Source organism: Phyllobates terribilis, unplaced genomic scaffold (assembly GCF_046119375.1).
Source record: "Phyllobates terribilis strain yellow unplaced genomic scaffold, ASM4611937v1 Scaffold_3__8_contigs__length_932513732, whole genome shotgun sequence".
NCBI lineage: Eukaryota > Metazoa > Chordata > Amphibia > Anura > Dendrobatidae > Phyllobates > Phyllobates terribilis.
In genome coordinates this window covers 807327739-807345117 of record NW_027362763.1, presented here as the reverse complement: position 1 = coordinate 807345117, position 17379 = coordinate 807327739, and the positions used below count along the sequence as shown (strand labels likewise).

Here is a 17379-nt window from a genome sequence, read left to right as displayed (position 1 = left end):
CTGCTTAGTAGGTTAGTTCTCCAACCCCTGATGTATATTAGTTTAGTTCTCCATGTTCTTGTGTGTATTTATTTCTTTCTCCAACCTGAACTGTTTATTAGTTTAGTTCTCCAACCCCTGTTGTATATTGGTTTAGTTCTCCATGTTATGATGTGTGTTTATTTCTTTCTCCAACCCATCCATGCCCACCCCCAGGGGTTAATGTCTGGTGACGAGGGTTTGGATTCTTCTCGGACCCTACTTCGTCCGGGCCCAGATCAACTGAAGAAAATTTTGGGCATAGCTACACATGCTTTCCCCCTCTTGAGTCTGTGAAGTTATGGATCAGACCTCTGATGCCCTGGAATAAAATGTGTGAACTGCTCTGCAGACTCACCCATCTGTGCTTCCCCACAGTCAGTTGGCCGGTTGGAGAGTTGTGATGTGGGTGAAAATAAGGGTAATTGGGATACCACCTCTGAGGACTGTACTGTGTGTGATGTTAAGGTGTAGGAAGGGGAGATGAGGCAACTTGATGCACCGTTGATATCTACTGGAGCACATGTTCTTCCTGCCCCTCATCTACGAGGCGTACCGCTGTGCGAAGTTTTCAAAATGCTGCACAATTGCTCACTGCAGCAAAACAAACCTTCTCATCTCTCAAAACATACGTGTCTCACAACTCTAAACAGCTATTCAGTACTTTCAAATCCCTCCTCTATCCACCAGCTCCCTCTCTTCTCATCTCAGCTGAAGACTTAGCCTCATTCTTTGAGCAGAAGATTGACAACATATGGCAAAGCTTTTGCTTAAAGTCCCAACAGCCCCTTCTCATAATGAATCAACTCTCCTCCTGCAAAACCAGCTTCTCCTCCATCACGGAAGATCATCTATGCTCTCCAAATCACATCTCACCAGCTGTGAACTTGACCTAATACCATCCCACCTCATTCCAAACCATACCACAGTCTTCATCCCAAGCCTAACCCTCCTCTTCTATCTGTCACTAACAACTGGCGTCTTCCCCTCATGATTCAAACATACCTCAATCACACCCGTCCTCCAAAAGCCCTCCCTTGACTCATCCTATGTTTAGCTATAACCCCATCTCACTTCTCCTCTACACTTCCAAACTACTTTATCAAAACGTCTATTTTGAACTGTCCTCCCACCTCTCCTCCTGCTTCGTCTTTGACTGCTTACAATTGGCTTCCGACCTTACCATTCAACTAAAACTGCCCTGACTAAAGTCACCAGCGACCTACTAACTGCCAAATCCAAGCCAGACTACTCTGTCTTCCTCCTCCTAGACCTGTCATCTGCCTTCGACACAGTAGACCATACCCACTTACTACAGACTCTCATCTCTCGGCATCACAGACTTGGATCTTTTCATACCTAACCGACAGGACATTCAGTGTCTTCCACTCACACACCACCTCCTCATCTCACCCACTTTGTGTCGGTGTACCCTAAGATTCAGTTGTAGGACCCAGACTTTTCTCCATCTACACCTTCAGCCTGGGACAGCTCTTGGTCTCACGGCTTTCAGTATCATCTCTATGCTGAAAACACACAGATCTACCTCTCTAGACCTGATATCACCTCCTTACTAACCAGAATTCCACAATGTGTGTTCTGTATTAAATCTTTCTTCTCTGCTAGATTTGTAAAAATTAACATTGCTAAAACAGAATGTATCATCTTTCCACCATCTCATTCATCCCCCCCAACTGACCTATCCATCAAAGTGAATGGCTGCCCACTCTCCCCAGTCCTGCAAGCTTGACTCTGATATGTCCTTCAAACGTCAGATCCAAGCCCTTTCCAATTGCTGATGACTCCAACTCCAAAGTATCTCGGCGATCCGCACATTCCTCAACCATAAATCAAGAAAAACACCAGTGCACGCCCTCATCATCTCCCGCCTCAACTACTACAAGCTCCTGCTCTGTGGCCTCCCTTCTACCACTCTCGTACCCGTCCAATTTATCCTAAACTGTGCTGGCCAATTATTCCACCTGTTACCCTGCTATTCCCAGGTTTCTCCCCTCTGTCAATCCCTGCTCTGACTCCCTGTTGCCCAGAGACTCAAGTTGAAAAACCTAACTTTGGCATACCAAGCCATCAAAAACCTGTCTCCTCTATACATGTGTGACCTAGTCTCCCTGTACTAGTTACCTGCACGCAACCTCTCATCCTTCCAAGATCTCCTTCTTTACTTCCCTCTAATCTCTTCTTGTCAAGATCGCATGCAAGATTTGTCCTGTGCATCTCCGCTACTGTGTAACTCTGTACCCCAACACATCAGACTCTCGCCTACCGTGCAAACCTTGAAAGGAAGCTGAAGACCCACTTCTTGTGACAAGTGTACATTCTGCGGTAAGCCTCGCTCCAGCATACCGCTGCACGACTAGCTGCACCCTGACCAACTGTACCCTGACCCATCCATTGTAGATTGTTTGTGTGCCCTCGCAAGCAGGGACCTCTCTCCTCTTGTACCAGTCTGTGACCCATTTTGACATGTAAAGTGCCACAGAATAAATGTCGCTGTAATAATGATAATAATTATAGTACTTGTACTCTGGGTCAATTGATGGCACTTTCCAGGTGTCTACTCCTAATTTAATGTGGTTTGGTAGCTTTTGGGCCGTTTGAAGGTGTTGTGTATGCGTTTTTTTTTTGCCCCTATTGAATCCTATGGCGTTCGGTAACATTCGGCGAACATTTTAAGAATAAATCGGTGAATATTGCAAATTCGGTGATCGTAATCCGAATTGAATATTGAAACATTCGCTCATTTCTAGTATTACCCAAACAAGCCTGTGTGAAGAATGGGAAGAAGGGCAATGGCAGCAGGCAAGCATAAAGGCTGACATTCTCTCTCACATCACCTTGAGCCCTACAATGTTTAGAAGAGATGGGGTTCTAGCTGTGAAACAGGCCTATCTGGTTTGCCTGTCCCTAGCTAAGTCTATGTGCTAGAGCTTGTAGACTTGTTCGGAAATGATGATCAGTTCATCACAGTGTATACGAGGTCCAGCATGTTCAGTAAGCTGTTACATCATGTTTCCTTTGAGGGTTGGACAAGGAATAACCTGTAATGAATATTTATAAGTAACTAGATATTTTAATTAGGAAGCAGAAAATTATATTCAGAAGAATGGCAATGTAAGATATATGACCACCCACAATAAACCTTACTTTGGAAACTGCATTGCTTACAGTAGCACTCCAATTTCTGGTGTTTTAACCATTGTCTCACTGTCTTGGCATTTGTATGAACACAGAAATTTGTGTCATATTTATAAAAGTTTTTTTCTAAGCATTACACAGGTATTTATTTCTCAGAGTAAGAGTACATTCACACATCCGTGTGCTGTCTATTTTGTAAACTGACTGCACACTGACCCATACTTTCTTTGATCCATACACAAGTCCTTTTTAAAAACTAGATCCGTGTGTGTAATCCGTGAGACTCTGAACATGTCCCATTCTGATCTGTATTGCAGATCAGCCGTTAAAGGAGTTGTCCACTACTAGGACAACCCCTTCTCAATCTGAAGGTTTGGCCCAATAAAATATAAACTTATACTCACCTCCGGTGCTGGCACGGTTCCAGTTATGTTGGCGCTCGGGTTCACGTGAGGTTGTTGTGTCACGTGAGCCGTTAACCCAATCAGCACTGGCATCAGTGACTGTACCCACCTTCAGACGAATAAGTAATCCAGAGGAAGTCAGAGCTATGGATCCTCTCTCACCTCCTCTTGATTACTTATAAATCCCAAGGCGGGGAGAGTGAAGCAGGCTCTGATTGGCTGCAGGTGTCACGTGATAACCTCACAGCCCCGGAAACGCGAGGGTCGACACCGCTGGAATGGCATCAGCACGGAAGGTTAGTATCTAGCACAGATGAGATTCACCCATTCAGATCTATGGGTGAGCCAAAAAAATATGGTGCAATACAGAGACTCAGAATTATATCCCTTTTTTTATCGATGCATTGCAATTCTGTAACACAGGAAACTGTAAATAGTCTTGTAAACAGATTGAACATGGATGACAAATAATGAAATATTTGTCCCACTTTTCAGGATGAAGCTGAACAATTTTTTATACGCTCATGTGAACCTACCCATAGAGTGGTACTGGGTTGCAAAAACCTACAAGACTTAAATGAGAGCAGAGAACAGAGTTCTTAAGATACACCCTACATTTTGGAAATGTTTTAGTCAGGTTCTAGTTGTAGGGGATTGTCCAGTATGTTATACTAAAAACATGGGTACTTAGAATTGTCAGTTCTCTGTTTCATACACCATTTAAAATGTTTTTATTCCCATAACGTGTAAAAGCTTATATGGCAGGTTTTGTATTATGTACAAGTGCTTCTCACTAAATTAGAATATCATCAAAAAGTTAATTTATTTCAGTTCTTCAATACAAAAAGTGAAACTCATATATTATATAGAGTCATTACAAACCGAGTGATCTATTTCAAGTGTTTATTTCTGTTAATGTTGATGATTATGGCTTGCAGCCAATGAAAACACAAAAGTCATTATCTCAGTAAATCAGAATAATTAACAAAAAAACACCTGGAAAGGCTTCCTAAGCATTTAAAAAGGTCCCTTAGTCTGTTTCAGTAGGCTCCACAATCATGGGGAAGACTGCCTTCTGGACATCTGTCAAGTAAGCAGTCATTGACACACTCCACAAGGAGGGTAAGCCACAAAAGGTCATTGCTAAAGAATCTGGCTGTTCACAGAGTGCTGTATCCAAGCATATTAATAGAAAGTTGAGTGGAAGGAAAAAGTGTGGTAGAAAAAGGTGCACAAGCAACCGGGATAACCACAGCCTTGAAAGGATTGTTAAGAAAAGGGCATTCAAAAACTTGGGGGAGATTCACAAGGAGTGGACTGCTGCTGGAGTCATTGCTTCAAGAGCCGCCACACACAAATGTATCCAGGACATGGGCTACAAGTGTCGCATTCCTTGTGTCAAGCCACTCATGACCAATAGACAACGCCAAAAGGGTTTTACCTGGGCCAAGGAAAAAAAGACCTGGACTGTTGCTCAGTGGTCTAAGGTGTTGTTTTCAAATTAAAGTAAATTTTGCATTTCATTTGGAAATCAAGGTCCCACAGTCTGGAGGAAGAGTGGAGAGGCTACAATACAAGCTGCTTGAGGTCTAGTGTGAAGTTTCCACAATCAGTGATGGTTTGGGGAGCCATGTCATCTGCTGGTGTAGGTCCACTGTGTTTTATCAAGACCAAAGTCAGCGCAGCCGTCTACCAGTAAATTTTAGAGCACTTCATGCTTCCCTCTGCCGACAAGCTATTTGGAGATGGAAATTTCATTCTCCAGCAGGACTTGGCACCTGTCCACACTGCCAAAAGTACCAATGCCTGGTTTAAAAACAACTGTATCACTGTGCTTGATTGGCCAGCAAACTCGCCTTACCTTAACCCCATAGAGAATCTATGGGGTATTGTCAAGAGGAAGATGAGAGACACCAGACCCAGCAATGTAGACGAGCTGAAGGCTGCTATCAAATCAACCTGGGCTTCCATAACACCTCAGCAGTGCCACAGGCTGATCGCCTCCATGCCACGCCGCATTGATGCAGTAATTGATGCAAAAGGAGCCCCGACCAAGTATTGAGTGTATTTACTGAACATACATTTCAGTAGGCCAACATTTCTGATTTTAAAAACATTTTTCAAGCTTTTATAAAGTATTCTAATTTACTGAGATAATAACTTTTGTGTTTTCATTGGCTGTAAGCCATAATCATCAAGATTAACAGAAATAAACACTTGAAATAGATCACTCTGTTTGTAATGACTCTATATAATGAGTTTCACTTTTTGTATTGAACTGAAATAAATGAACTTTTTGATGATATTCTAACTTAGTGAGATGCACTAGTATGTGCTGCAATATGAATAATGTCATGCAGGTTTTCATCTTTAACTCATTGATCTGGCACATAGGGAAAGCCTCATTCTGTATTAATGAAGGTTGGTCTTTTGTTCATATTGTTGTCGTTATTCAAAATGCCGTTAGAAAATACGCTGTTGGAAAACCAAAAAAAAGCTTAAAAAAGCAGGGATCCCAGTAGCTGTATCCCCTTAATTACAAGCAGTGTTCTGCTCTTTAGGCGTATGGCGCTATCACTGGTGTCTGGCACCGCTCATCCTTTTTGGAGCCTGTAGGAAATGAGCATGTATTCGTTCCACATTTACGGCTCCCACAATTACACTAAATTGTGAAATAACACAGTTGCTGTTATTTTTATTGGTTTTTAAATGAGTTCTTAGCAGCGAGTCCTTTTATAATTGAAACAAGAGCGTGTGAATTTGCGCATGCTCTAGTGCTTTGCTAAATCAATTTGCCAGCTCTGTTGCAGATCCCTTCTGAAATGATCTTTGCATTATGGGATGTGGCATGCAGAAGCCTCCAACGCCTTTTATGTTGCTATCAGCAGGATCTCTAATGGCTTTATAACTGCAAGTAGCGGCTTTGCATCGCTGAGTGGGAGTAATGAGCGTTAGTTAAAAGAGACACATTAAAAAAACATAAGATGGTAGAAAAAAAAAATTGTGTGCTTTTCTCCCTACCCTACTCCTGAATGGGAAATAATTTACTAAACAACAATGTTTCCTTTATTTTAGGTTAATAAAAACAAGAAGTGGCGAGAGCTGTCAACAAATCTGAATGTTGGCACTTCCAGCAGCGCTGCAAGCTCCCTGAAAAAGCAGTATATACAGTACCTGTTTGCCTTTGAATGCAAGATCGAAAGAGGGGAAGAGCCTCCTCCGGAGATCTTCAATCCTGGAGAGTCTAAGAAGCAGCCTAAGATTCAGCCCCCATCTCCTGGTAAGTGGAGGGAATTGCAGCCAGGGATTTACATTGACACTACTTCTACTAATTCGGTCAGTTCATTATGGTAGTAATATGGCAATGTACCATAACGGAAATCTGCCAGGTGCACTGAGGTTGATGCATATTTTTTGTTGCTATTGGTCTTTCTTTTGGATTTTTTTATATTCGAGAATAGCTGAAATAAGAGAACACAGTGAACAAACGTTAGTGTAAATAGTAAGCTGGATGTTGGGGCATTGCTGGGGAGTAAAAGATCAGAGCCAGAAGTCCAAAGACATGTTTTGCCCCTCTTCCTTCCCTAAAATAAAAGAAATCTCGACCTGGTGATTACTTTATGATAAAAATCATTATATCCCTGCCCCTGAATAATTTTTATATATATAGTAAGGTTGCAGTTGGACAGGTCGTGGACGGGGAGGTATGTGTCCCCAAGGTACCAAGCTTTGGTGATGTAGGACTCAGTAAGCAGGCTCGAGCACATATAGTGCTGAGAGGAATTTAATGGGCCCGCATTATAGGACTGGGTTTTAAAGAGCAGCTGAAAGAGCTGGGGGGGGAACAGCTGCTCACTTACCTCCAGTCCAGGTCTTGGAAGGCCTGATTTAAGACAGCTGCACCTGTCTCAGTCTGTCTGTGTGTTGTGCAAGGTGAGCAGGCTTGCTTGTGCTACTCAGACCTTGCTGTAGGCAGAGAAAAGCACTTTATTTAAATGGCTGAGGCCATGCTGTATGGACTTATTTTGTGTTTTGTTCTGTTATACCTTTTTGTGCCAGAAAGTGGCTCTCATCATTTGTTACCCTGACCAGTTTATGGACATGGAATAAACCGCCTGTTTGCTTGCACCAACGAACTGCATACCTGTTTGAACCTGCGCCTACCACAGAGCTGACTCTCCACAAATTGGTGCTAGAAGTGTGGGCAGAAATCCCAAGGGGCAGTGTGGCTGCTACAGGAAACTGTACATGTCCTGGGTGAAGGCTACCAGCCAGCAAGGTTCATCTGGCAGCATGTAGGAGCTAATTAAGCAACTGGTGCAGGTGATTTTGCATCAGCAGCAAGCACAACAGGTGCTGTTAATACAACAATTCCAGCTTCAACAGATGCAGCAGCAGCGACAGCAGCAGGAACAGATGACTCTCCTGGCGGAGGCCGTCTGTGTCAGAGAAGCCGCACCACCTCCAGGCCGAAGCGACGGGACCCAGGTGAGGAAAACCGTGAGAGGGGCGTTGCAAAAGATGACTCCGGGTGATGACGTCGAGGCGTTCCTGGCTTTGTTTGAGAGGGTGGCGGATTGTGAGAGACTACCACCAGAGCAGTGGGCAGAGGTTCTAGCGCCATATCTGACCGTGGAATCACAGAAGGCGTCCTTTGATTTGGCCCTGCAAGTCTCTAAAGAGTATAGCAAGCTTAAGGCTGAGATCCTGGCACGGCTGGGCGTAACCCTGGCAGTCAGAGCACAACGAGTCCACCTCTGGGACTTCCACAGGGACAAACCTCCCCGGTCGCAAATTTTTGACACCTGCACCTGGTCCAGAAGTGGCTGCAGCCAGAGACTTGTTCCCCGGCCCAGATAGTCAAGAAGAGTGGTCATGGATCAGTTTATCCACTCTCTGCCAAAGCCAATTCAGTTCTGGGTTGCCCAGGGAGCTCCCCAAAATGCGGACGACCTGGTGGGGCTAGTGGAGAGGTACCAGGCAGTAGAGGGAGGGTTCCCTGAGCAGTCAAGCGGGGGTTAGGTCACCTTTCTGGGGTTCCCAAAGGGGGGATGGCTCCCAAAAGATGGGGGCTAAACTCTCACTGGGTGGGTGTCCAAAGTCCCAGGAGGCCACTGAATCGCAGCTGGGGAATTGGTCCCAATCCATCCTCTATTGGAGGTGTCATGCCCCTGGCCATATAGCCGCCCGGTGTCCCATTAACTCTGAGGCGATGGACTGCAACGTAGGCCAGCGTTGCTCCTATTTTGCCTACCCCACCTGCGCAACACAGCGAGGGCCATCAGGCATGCTCAGTGTCCGTAAACGAGGTGCAAGTGTGTGGACTGTTGGACTCAGTTTGGTAACCCTGCTAAGCGCCAAACTCCCTCATTGGCTGGTTCCTGGGAAAGTGGTGGGTGTCCAGTATATCCATGGGGACACTAAAAACTATTTTGTGGCCCAGGTGAATGTAAGCACGGACTGTGGCACCACGTCTCATGAAGTGGGGGTCGTCAAAGATTTATTGCACCCCATAATAATTGGTCAGGACTTTGTGTTATTTTGAGAACATGTGGAGGAAAAGGGGGATGCCTGGTTGCTCGGACGACAGCCAGATCGCCACTAAAGAAACCTCGCCGCAGTCCATAGTGAATGAGTTTCCCATGTGTGTGCTTGTTGGCAATGAGGATGAGGATGATGTAGCACCCCCTGAGACCAACATCGCTGAGCTGTAGGTGTCCGAGGGAAACTTTGGAACTGCCCAACTCAGGGACTTAAGACTTAAAGGAGCGTTCGAAAATATTAGTGTTTAAACGGGGAGCCTCAGGAGCCGGGGGCCGACAGTCGGTTCCCTCATTTTTCTGTGAATGGGGATTTGCTATATAGAGTAACCGAACCAAGTGGTGAGGTAATAGAGCAGTTACTGGTGCCAGGACCCTATAGACGCAGGGTGTTAGACATGGCTCATTCCCATGTGTTGGGTGGTCACCTGGGGGCAGATAAGACACAGGAACGGCTCCTCCAGAGATTCTACTGGCCAGGGTGCTACAGAGAAATATTGAAGTATTGTCGTTACTGTCCCACTTGCCAGCTAACCTCCCCGGTGGCCCACTTCCACAGTCCCCTAGTACTGCTACCTGTCATCAAAATCCCCTTTGAATGCATAGCGGTGGATTTAGTGGGGCCCCTGGTAAAGTCTGCCCGAGGGCATCAGTATATCCTGGTGGTATTAGATTATGCTACACGGTATCCGGAGGCCATACCACTATGAAACTCCTCTGCCAGGTGCATAGCTCGGGAGCTGGTCCATATGTTATCTAGAATGGGGTTGCCTAAGGAAATTCTAACCGACCAAGGGACTCCATTTATGTCGAAGGTCATGAGGCAATTGTGCAAGACACTGCAGATTGCACAACTGAGAACCTCAGTGTACCATCCCCAGACGGACTTACTGGTGGAGCGGTTTAACAAAACCTTGCAGGCAATGTTGAGGAAAGCAGTGGAGAAGGATGGCCGAGACTGGGACTGTCTGCTTCCCGATCTGTTGTTCTCCATCAGGTAAGTCCCCCAAGCTTCCACAGGCTTCTCCGTTTGAACTACTCTATGGCTGACACCCTCGAGGACTACCGGATGTGGCAAAAGAGTCTTGGGAAGCTGAGACTACTCCCTATAGGAGCGTGGTGGAGCACATTGCCCAGATGCAAGAGAGGATTGCCAATGTGATGCCCATTGTGAAGGAGCACCTTCTCAAGGCACAAGAGGCAGTCCAGGGTGTATAATAGGTCAGCCAGGTTGAGACAGTTCAACCCAGGAGATCAAGTACTTTTGCTACTGCCCACAGTGGAGAGCAAGTTCATGGCTAAGTGGCAGGGTCCCTATGAGGTGGTAGAGAAAGTTGGGGAAGTCAACTATAAAATCCACCAATCGGGGAAGAGGAAGCCCTACTAAATTTACCATGTTAACCTGCTTAAATCGTGGCAGGACAGGGAACCCGTAGAAGTTACTTGTCTGGTGGCCAAGTCTGAAGTCAACGTGGAAGATGTTAAGGTGGCAGACACCTTGTCCTGCTCACAAAAACAGCAATGTCGAGAGCTGTTGCAGCGAAATAAAGACCTGTTTACTTAGTTGCCAGGACTCACTCAGGTCATAGAGCATGAAGTACTCACAGAGCCTCATGTTCGGGTCAACCTAAAACCATATCGGATCCCAGAGGCCCGCAGAGAGGTGATCTCGAAAGAGGTGAAGGTGATGCTTAACCTGGGAGTCATTGAGGAGTCCAAGAGTGGATGGTCCAGTCATATAGTCTTAATGCCGAAACCAGATGGGGAATGGCGGTTTTGCAACGACTATAGGAAGCTGAACGAGGTCTCGAAGTTCGACGCCTACCCAATGCCTAGGGTAGATGAGCTTATCGAAAGGCTAGGACTCGCTCGGTACATCACCACCCTGCACCAAAGGATATTCGCAAATTCCCCTGTCCAAAGAGGCCAAGGAGAAGACTGCCTTCTCGATGCCAGACGGATGTTATCAATACATCAGGATGCCTTTTGGGTTGCAGCGATCTCCGGTCACCTTCCAGAGTGCCATGGACCCGATCTTAGCACCCCACAAAAAGTATGCAGTGGCCTATCTAGATGACATCTTTATATTAAGCCATGACTGGGAAAGTCATCTTGGCAAAGTTAAAGCCATACTTGACACCCTAAGGAAGGCGGGCTTTACCATCAACCTGAAGAAATGTGCCATGGGGATGAGGAAGCCAAGTATCTGGGCTACGTGGTTGGTAGAGGGGAAATAAACCCCCCCCCCAAAAAAAAAGTCGAGGCGATCCTGAACTGGCCACAGCCCCTCTCAAAGAAGCTGGTCAGGGCATTTCTAGGTATCGTGGGCTACTATCGAACATTTGTCTCTAACTTTGCCCTGATAGCAGCCCCGGTGACGGATCTTCTGAAAGGGAGCCACAGGTCACAGTGTTTGCGCACTGAAGCTGGTAATCACACAGCCTCAGTGCGCACACACCGGACCAGCGCCTCAACGTGTGCAAATGCGCATGCGCCCCTCAAGCCTGGCGCTTGCAAGGAGCAATATTTAAATGTCGTAGGCGGCGCCAGCTCTAACTGAACGTGGCGATCGCCCATGACTGAATCCGAGAATCACACCCCTATGACTGAATATGAGCAGGTAAGACAAAGTATATAAAACGTTATAACATCACTAACAATGCTATGGGGGCAGTGTACATAGTAACTCCAATGTAACTCCAAATCAATCACACTTTAGTGAAACCAACCTGTCCAGTTATGAAGTAACACTAAATGTGAATCAATTTCTCCTGCTGGAGTGCAAATGGAACAGACAGCCAGTAGAAATGGGCAATTAGCAAGACACCTCCTATAAAGGAGTGGTTCTGCAAGTGTTGGCCACAGACCATTTCTCTGTTGTTTTTGGTCACACTTACATTTTTTCATTGCTCTCTCTCCTAGAGGTACAGTAGCATGAGGCGGTGTCTACAACCCACAGAAGTTGCTCGGGTAGTGCAGCTCATCCAAGACGACACATCAATGCAAGCTGTGGCAAGAACGGTAGCTGCGTCTGTCAGCACACTGTCCAATGCATGGAGCCGATACCTGGAGACAGGCCAGTACACCAGGAGACGTGGAGGGGGCCATAACAACCCAGCAGCTGGACTGCTACCTCCTCCTTTGTGCAAGGAGAAGCTGGAGGAGCAGTGCCATAGCCCTGCAAAATGATTTCCTGCAGGCCACTAACATCCATGTGTCTGCTCAAACTGTCAGAAACAGACTCCATGAGGGTGGTATGAGGGCCTGACGTCCATAAGTGGGTGTTGTGCTTACAACCCATCACCGTGCAAGGCAATTGGTATGTGCCAGAGAACACCAAGATTGGCAGATTCGACAGTGTGTTCTTCACGGATGAGAGCAGGTTCACACTGAGCACATGTGACAGAGTCTGGAGACGCCATGGAGAACGTTTTGTCTGCAACATTCTCCGGCATGACCGGTTTAGCAGTGGGTCAGTAATGATGTGAGGAGGAATTTCTTTGGAGGGCTGCACAGCCCTTCATGTGCTAGCCAGAGGTACCCTGACTGCCATTAGGTACCGGGATGAGATCCTCAGACCCATTGTGAGACCATATACAGGTGCAGTGGGCCCTGGGTTCCTTCTGATGCATGACAATGCTAGGCTTCATGTGGCTGAAGTGTGTCAGCCGTTCCTGCATGATGAATTCATTGGTGCTTTGAACTGGCCTCCTCATTCCCCAGACCTGAATCCAATCGAGCACATCTGGGACACCATGTCTCGTTCCATCCACCAACGCCACATTGCACAACAGACTGTCCAGGAGATCACTGATGCTTTAATCCAGGTCTGGGAGGAGATCCCTGAGGAGAATATTCGCTGCCTCATCAGAACCATGCCCAGATGTTGTAGGAAGGTCATGCAGACACGTGGAGGTCACACACTACTGAGCATTATTTCCTTGTCTTAAAGCATTTCCACTGAAGTTGGATCAGCCTGTAATTTGATTCTCCACTTTGATTCTGAATATCATTCCAAATCCAGACCTCCATGGGATATTAATTTACATTGATAGTTTTTATGTTGTATTGTTCTCAACGCATTGCACTATATAATGAATAAAGATTTTCAACTGGAATATTTCATTCAGTGATATCTAGGATGTGATATTTAAGTATTCCCTTTATTTTTTTTATTTTGAGCAGTGTGTACATGTATGTATGTATGTATTGTGGTAGATCGCTCACTCGGCTGCACACGGAGGTAGACATAGGTACTCTATCTCTTTAAATCTTTGGTTGATTTATTGTAATGCTGCATAAACCAACCTTTAGTCCATAAAAATAAACACAGCCTGCTGGGCAAAACAGGAAAACAAAGCAAAAATGGTAACACAGAGAACACAGTCCTTGGAGTAGCAGGGATTCACCTGCTGAGAGTTCAGCAACTCCACATGGTTCAAACACAAGCTCCCTTCTGGAGCTTACTTCTCCAGACATTGAACTCTGAATGCCTCAGCTGGCCAAGTATTTAAACCTCCCCCAGACCACACCTTGGGGAACAGATATGGAGAACAACCTCCCACCTGCTCTATGGTTGTTCTCATAAAAACACGCCCTGTGGAACTGGAGACTTAACCCCTCCTTGCACATAACATCCTGGAGGAAACTTAACAGTTTCAATTCACTGACACCCATAGCCTCTGGAAAACATATCTCCCTTCCACCACTCTACCAGTGACTTTGTCACAGTATGTACAGTACAGACCAAAAGTTTGGACACACCTTCTCATTTAAAGATTTTTCTGTATTTTCATGACTATGAAAATTGTACATTCACACTGAAGGCATCAAAACTATGAATTAACACATGTGGAACTATATACTTAACAAAAAAGTGTGAAACAACTGAAAATATGTCTTATATTCTAGGTTCTTCAGAGTAGCCACCTTTTGCTTTGATGACTGCTTTGCACACTCTTGGCATTCTCTTGATGAGCTTCAAGAGGTAGTCACCGGAAATGGTTTTCACTTCACAGGTGTGCCCTGTCAGGTTTAATAAGTGGGATTTCTTGCCTTATAAATGGGGTTGGGACCATCAGTTGTGTTGTGCAGAAGTCTGGTGGATACACAGCTGATAGTCCTACTGAATAGACTGTTAGAATTTGTATTATGGCAAGAAAAAAGCAGCTAAGTAAAGAAAAACGAGTGCCCATCACTTTGAAAGTGTCCCCAAGTGCAGTTGCAAAAGCCATCAAAGAAACTGGCTCACATGAGGACCATCCCAGGAAAGGAAGACCAAGAGTCACCTCTGCTTCTGAGGATAAGTTTATCCGAGTCACCAGCCTCAGAAATCGCAGGTTAACGGCAGCTCAGATTAGAGACCAGGTCAATGCCACACAGAGTTCTAGCAGCAGACACATCTCTACAACAACTGTTAAGAGGAGACTTTGTGCAGCAGGCCTTCATGGTAAAATAACTGCTATGAAACCACTGCTAAGGACTGGCAACAAGCAGAAGAGACTCGTTTGGGCTAAAAAACACAAGGAATGGACATTAGACCTGTGGAAATCTGTGCTTTGGTCTGATGAGTCCAAATTTGAGATCTTTGGTTCCAACCACCGTGTCTTTGTGCGACGCAGAAAAGGTGAACGGATGGACTCTACATTGCCTGGTTCCCACCGTGAAGCATGGAGGAGGAGGTGTGATGGTGTGGGGGTGCTTTGCTGGTGACACTGTTGGGGATTTATTCAAAATTGAAGGCATACTGAACCAGCATGGCTACCACAGCATCTTGCAGCGGCATGCTATTCCATCCGGTTTGCGTTTAGTTGGACCATCATTAATTTTTCAACAGGACAATGACCCCAAACACACCTCCAGGCTGTGTAAGGGCTATTTAACCAAGAGGGAGGGTGATGGGGTGCTAGGCCAGATGACCTGGCCTCCACAGTCACCAGACCTGATCCCAATCGAGATGGTTTGGGGTGAGCTGGACCGCAGAGTGAAGGCAAAAGGGCCAACAAGTGCTAAGCATCTCTGGGAACTCATTCAAGATTGTTGAAGACCATTTCCGGTGACTACCTCTTGAAGCTCATCAAGAGAATGCTGAGTGTGCAAAGCAGTCATCAAAGCAAAAGGTGGCTACTTTGAAGAACCTAGAATATAAGACATATTTTCAGTTGTTTCACACTTTTTTGTTAAGTATATAATTCCACATGTATTAATTCATAGTTTTGATGCCTTCAGTGTGAATGTACAATTTTCATAGTCATGAAAATACAGAAAAATCTTTAAATGAAGTGTGTTTAAACTTTTGGTCTGTACTGTACATAAACAGTGAAAAGTGCTGCTTTAATTAAAAAAAGAAAAAAAAACATCTGTGAAACGCTGACCACTCTCACATTGGAAGACCTGGCCCTACCGCCAGATTTCCCTGCCTGAGCCTACTGCTTCATATATGCTTATTGAGTAGTTAACGCTGGTTGGGACACCCAGCGGTCAGGGTGGGTCTTCCTATACGAGAAAGGTTTTTGTTTCACGGATGTGTGAATCCAGCCTCACTATAGTATTAATGTATGCTGACATGCTGCAACTTCAAGCAGAAAATTCTGGAACAGAGATATCCATTTAATTCATCTGAATTGGGCTCTTTCTGCAGCTTGTGCAAGGATGTCTGCAAGCTCCAGTCTTGGATTGAAACATAATTGTTGTGAAGCTGTGGGAGCTTGGTCATATTCTAGTATCCATTATCAGTATTACACAAGTAATTGTAAATGCTAATGATGGATTCATATTAGTATACTACAGATCGCTTTCAATCCTCATTATTCATTTTGGTTTCCTAATGTATCCATAAAAGTAGATGGCGGTCCATAATTTTTAAAAAATTGGCGCAGAAAGAAATTAAAAGATTAATATAGAATAGGACCTTTCCATTTACTTTGTGATGGCACAAAGAGTATGTGTATGGTTTATGAAAAATGTGCATTTTGGAGGCTTATATTATGGCAGTTTATAATGTCTTCTCAAAAGTAGCCTCTCATACTCTTGACTGTTTTACTTTGTCCCTGGCACAGTTTCCATATGACATACACTCCTGCTCAAGTTGAGATATAGCACAAGGGTGGGTTTGTAATTAACTTGTTTTAACCATACAATCCTTTTATCACCGATCAATAGGATGGGTTATAACGTAATGATCACTGGACTGCTGATGTCTGCACCGATATGCAGAACTGGCAACTTATACCCCAGTTATAATGGAGCAACAGTGCACAGGCTCAACCTGCACCCCATTCATTCTCTATGGTGCTGCCGAGCTCTGCACTCTATTTTTTCCAGCATATTGCAATATGAAGCACCAGAACATAAAATATTTCTATAGTAGCAATAAATGTTGCCCATAAAACCATGAGTTAGCCAAAAAGTATATACAAAGTTTATTAGGTAAACATATGGACACCATACTGGCATTGTAGCAACCTGTGAATAGAAAAGAGTGGAAACCTGACGATACAAAAGGGAATCTATTCACAGATTGCTACAATGCCAGTTTATTCCATATATCTCTAGACACTCAATAGCCATGGGTGGTAGTTAGGATCTGATTATTAATCTAGAAACGGACCAAGGGGTACACTACTGTTCTAGGGGTATATTGATACATGTATAGCTGTAATATTTATGCTGTATAGTCCTGCATTAGGGTCGCATATGTGATATGTATTTTGAATGCATGACAGTTATACTTACGTGCCCTTTTTAACATGTTATATGTACTTTAATTTGCATGTTTGTTATACTTGTATGCAGGAGGCATTTGGTGCAAAAAAACTGTGTGCACAACCAACTTGTTATATGTACTTTCAATCTTGTGATTAGTGGCTTACACAGAGGTGGAAACTTCACATGTACTCACACTTCCTCAGTGATAAACAACGGGTTACTAGGTGCGCGTGTGCCCCTAGTAACCCGATGTTTACCATAGTTACCAGCCTGCTCCTGCTTCAGCAGGCTCCTAACCAGGAGCAGGACATCGTGGAACGATTCTTTCCACGATGTCGCTGCTCCCCTGATTGTTGGTGAGCCTGCCTGTTTGACAGCTCACCAGCGACCACATAGCGACGCAGCAACGATCCCTGACAGGTCATATCGTTGTCGGGATCGTTGCAGCGTCGCTAAGTGTGACGGGGCCTTAAGGAATAAAAATTCCCCAGTCTGTCGTTAGGTGCAGATGCTCGCTAATAAGCAAATTATCACCTGTCCTATGGATAGTTGAT

The 17379-nt window shown here is 45.0% G+C and overlaps 1 protein-coding gene across 11 annotated transcripts in view; it reads left to right on the top strand.

The window, feature by feature from the left end:
• The window catches only part of ARID1B (AT-rich interaction domain 1B), a 712135-nt gene that overhangs the window by 582013 nt on the left and 112743 nt on the right, over nucleotides 1–17379 (top strand). For all 11 annotated transcript variants that reach the window (XM_073672421.1, XM_073672423.1, XM_073672420.1 and 8 more), the window contains one exon: nucleotides 6654–6858. In XM_073672421.1, coding sequence (XP_073528522.1) covers nucleotides 6654–6858 — 205 coding nt within the window. The remainder of the gene's footprint in view (nucleotides 1–6653; nucleotides 6859–17379) is intronic.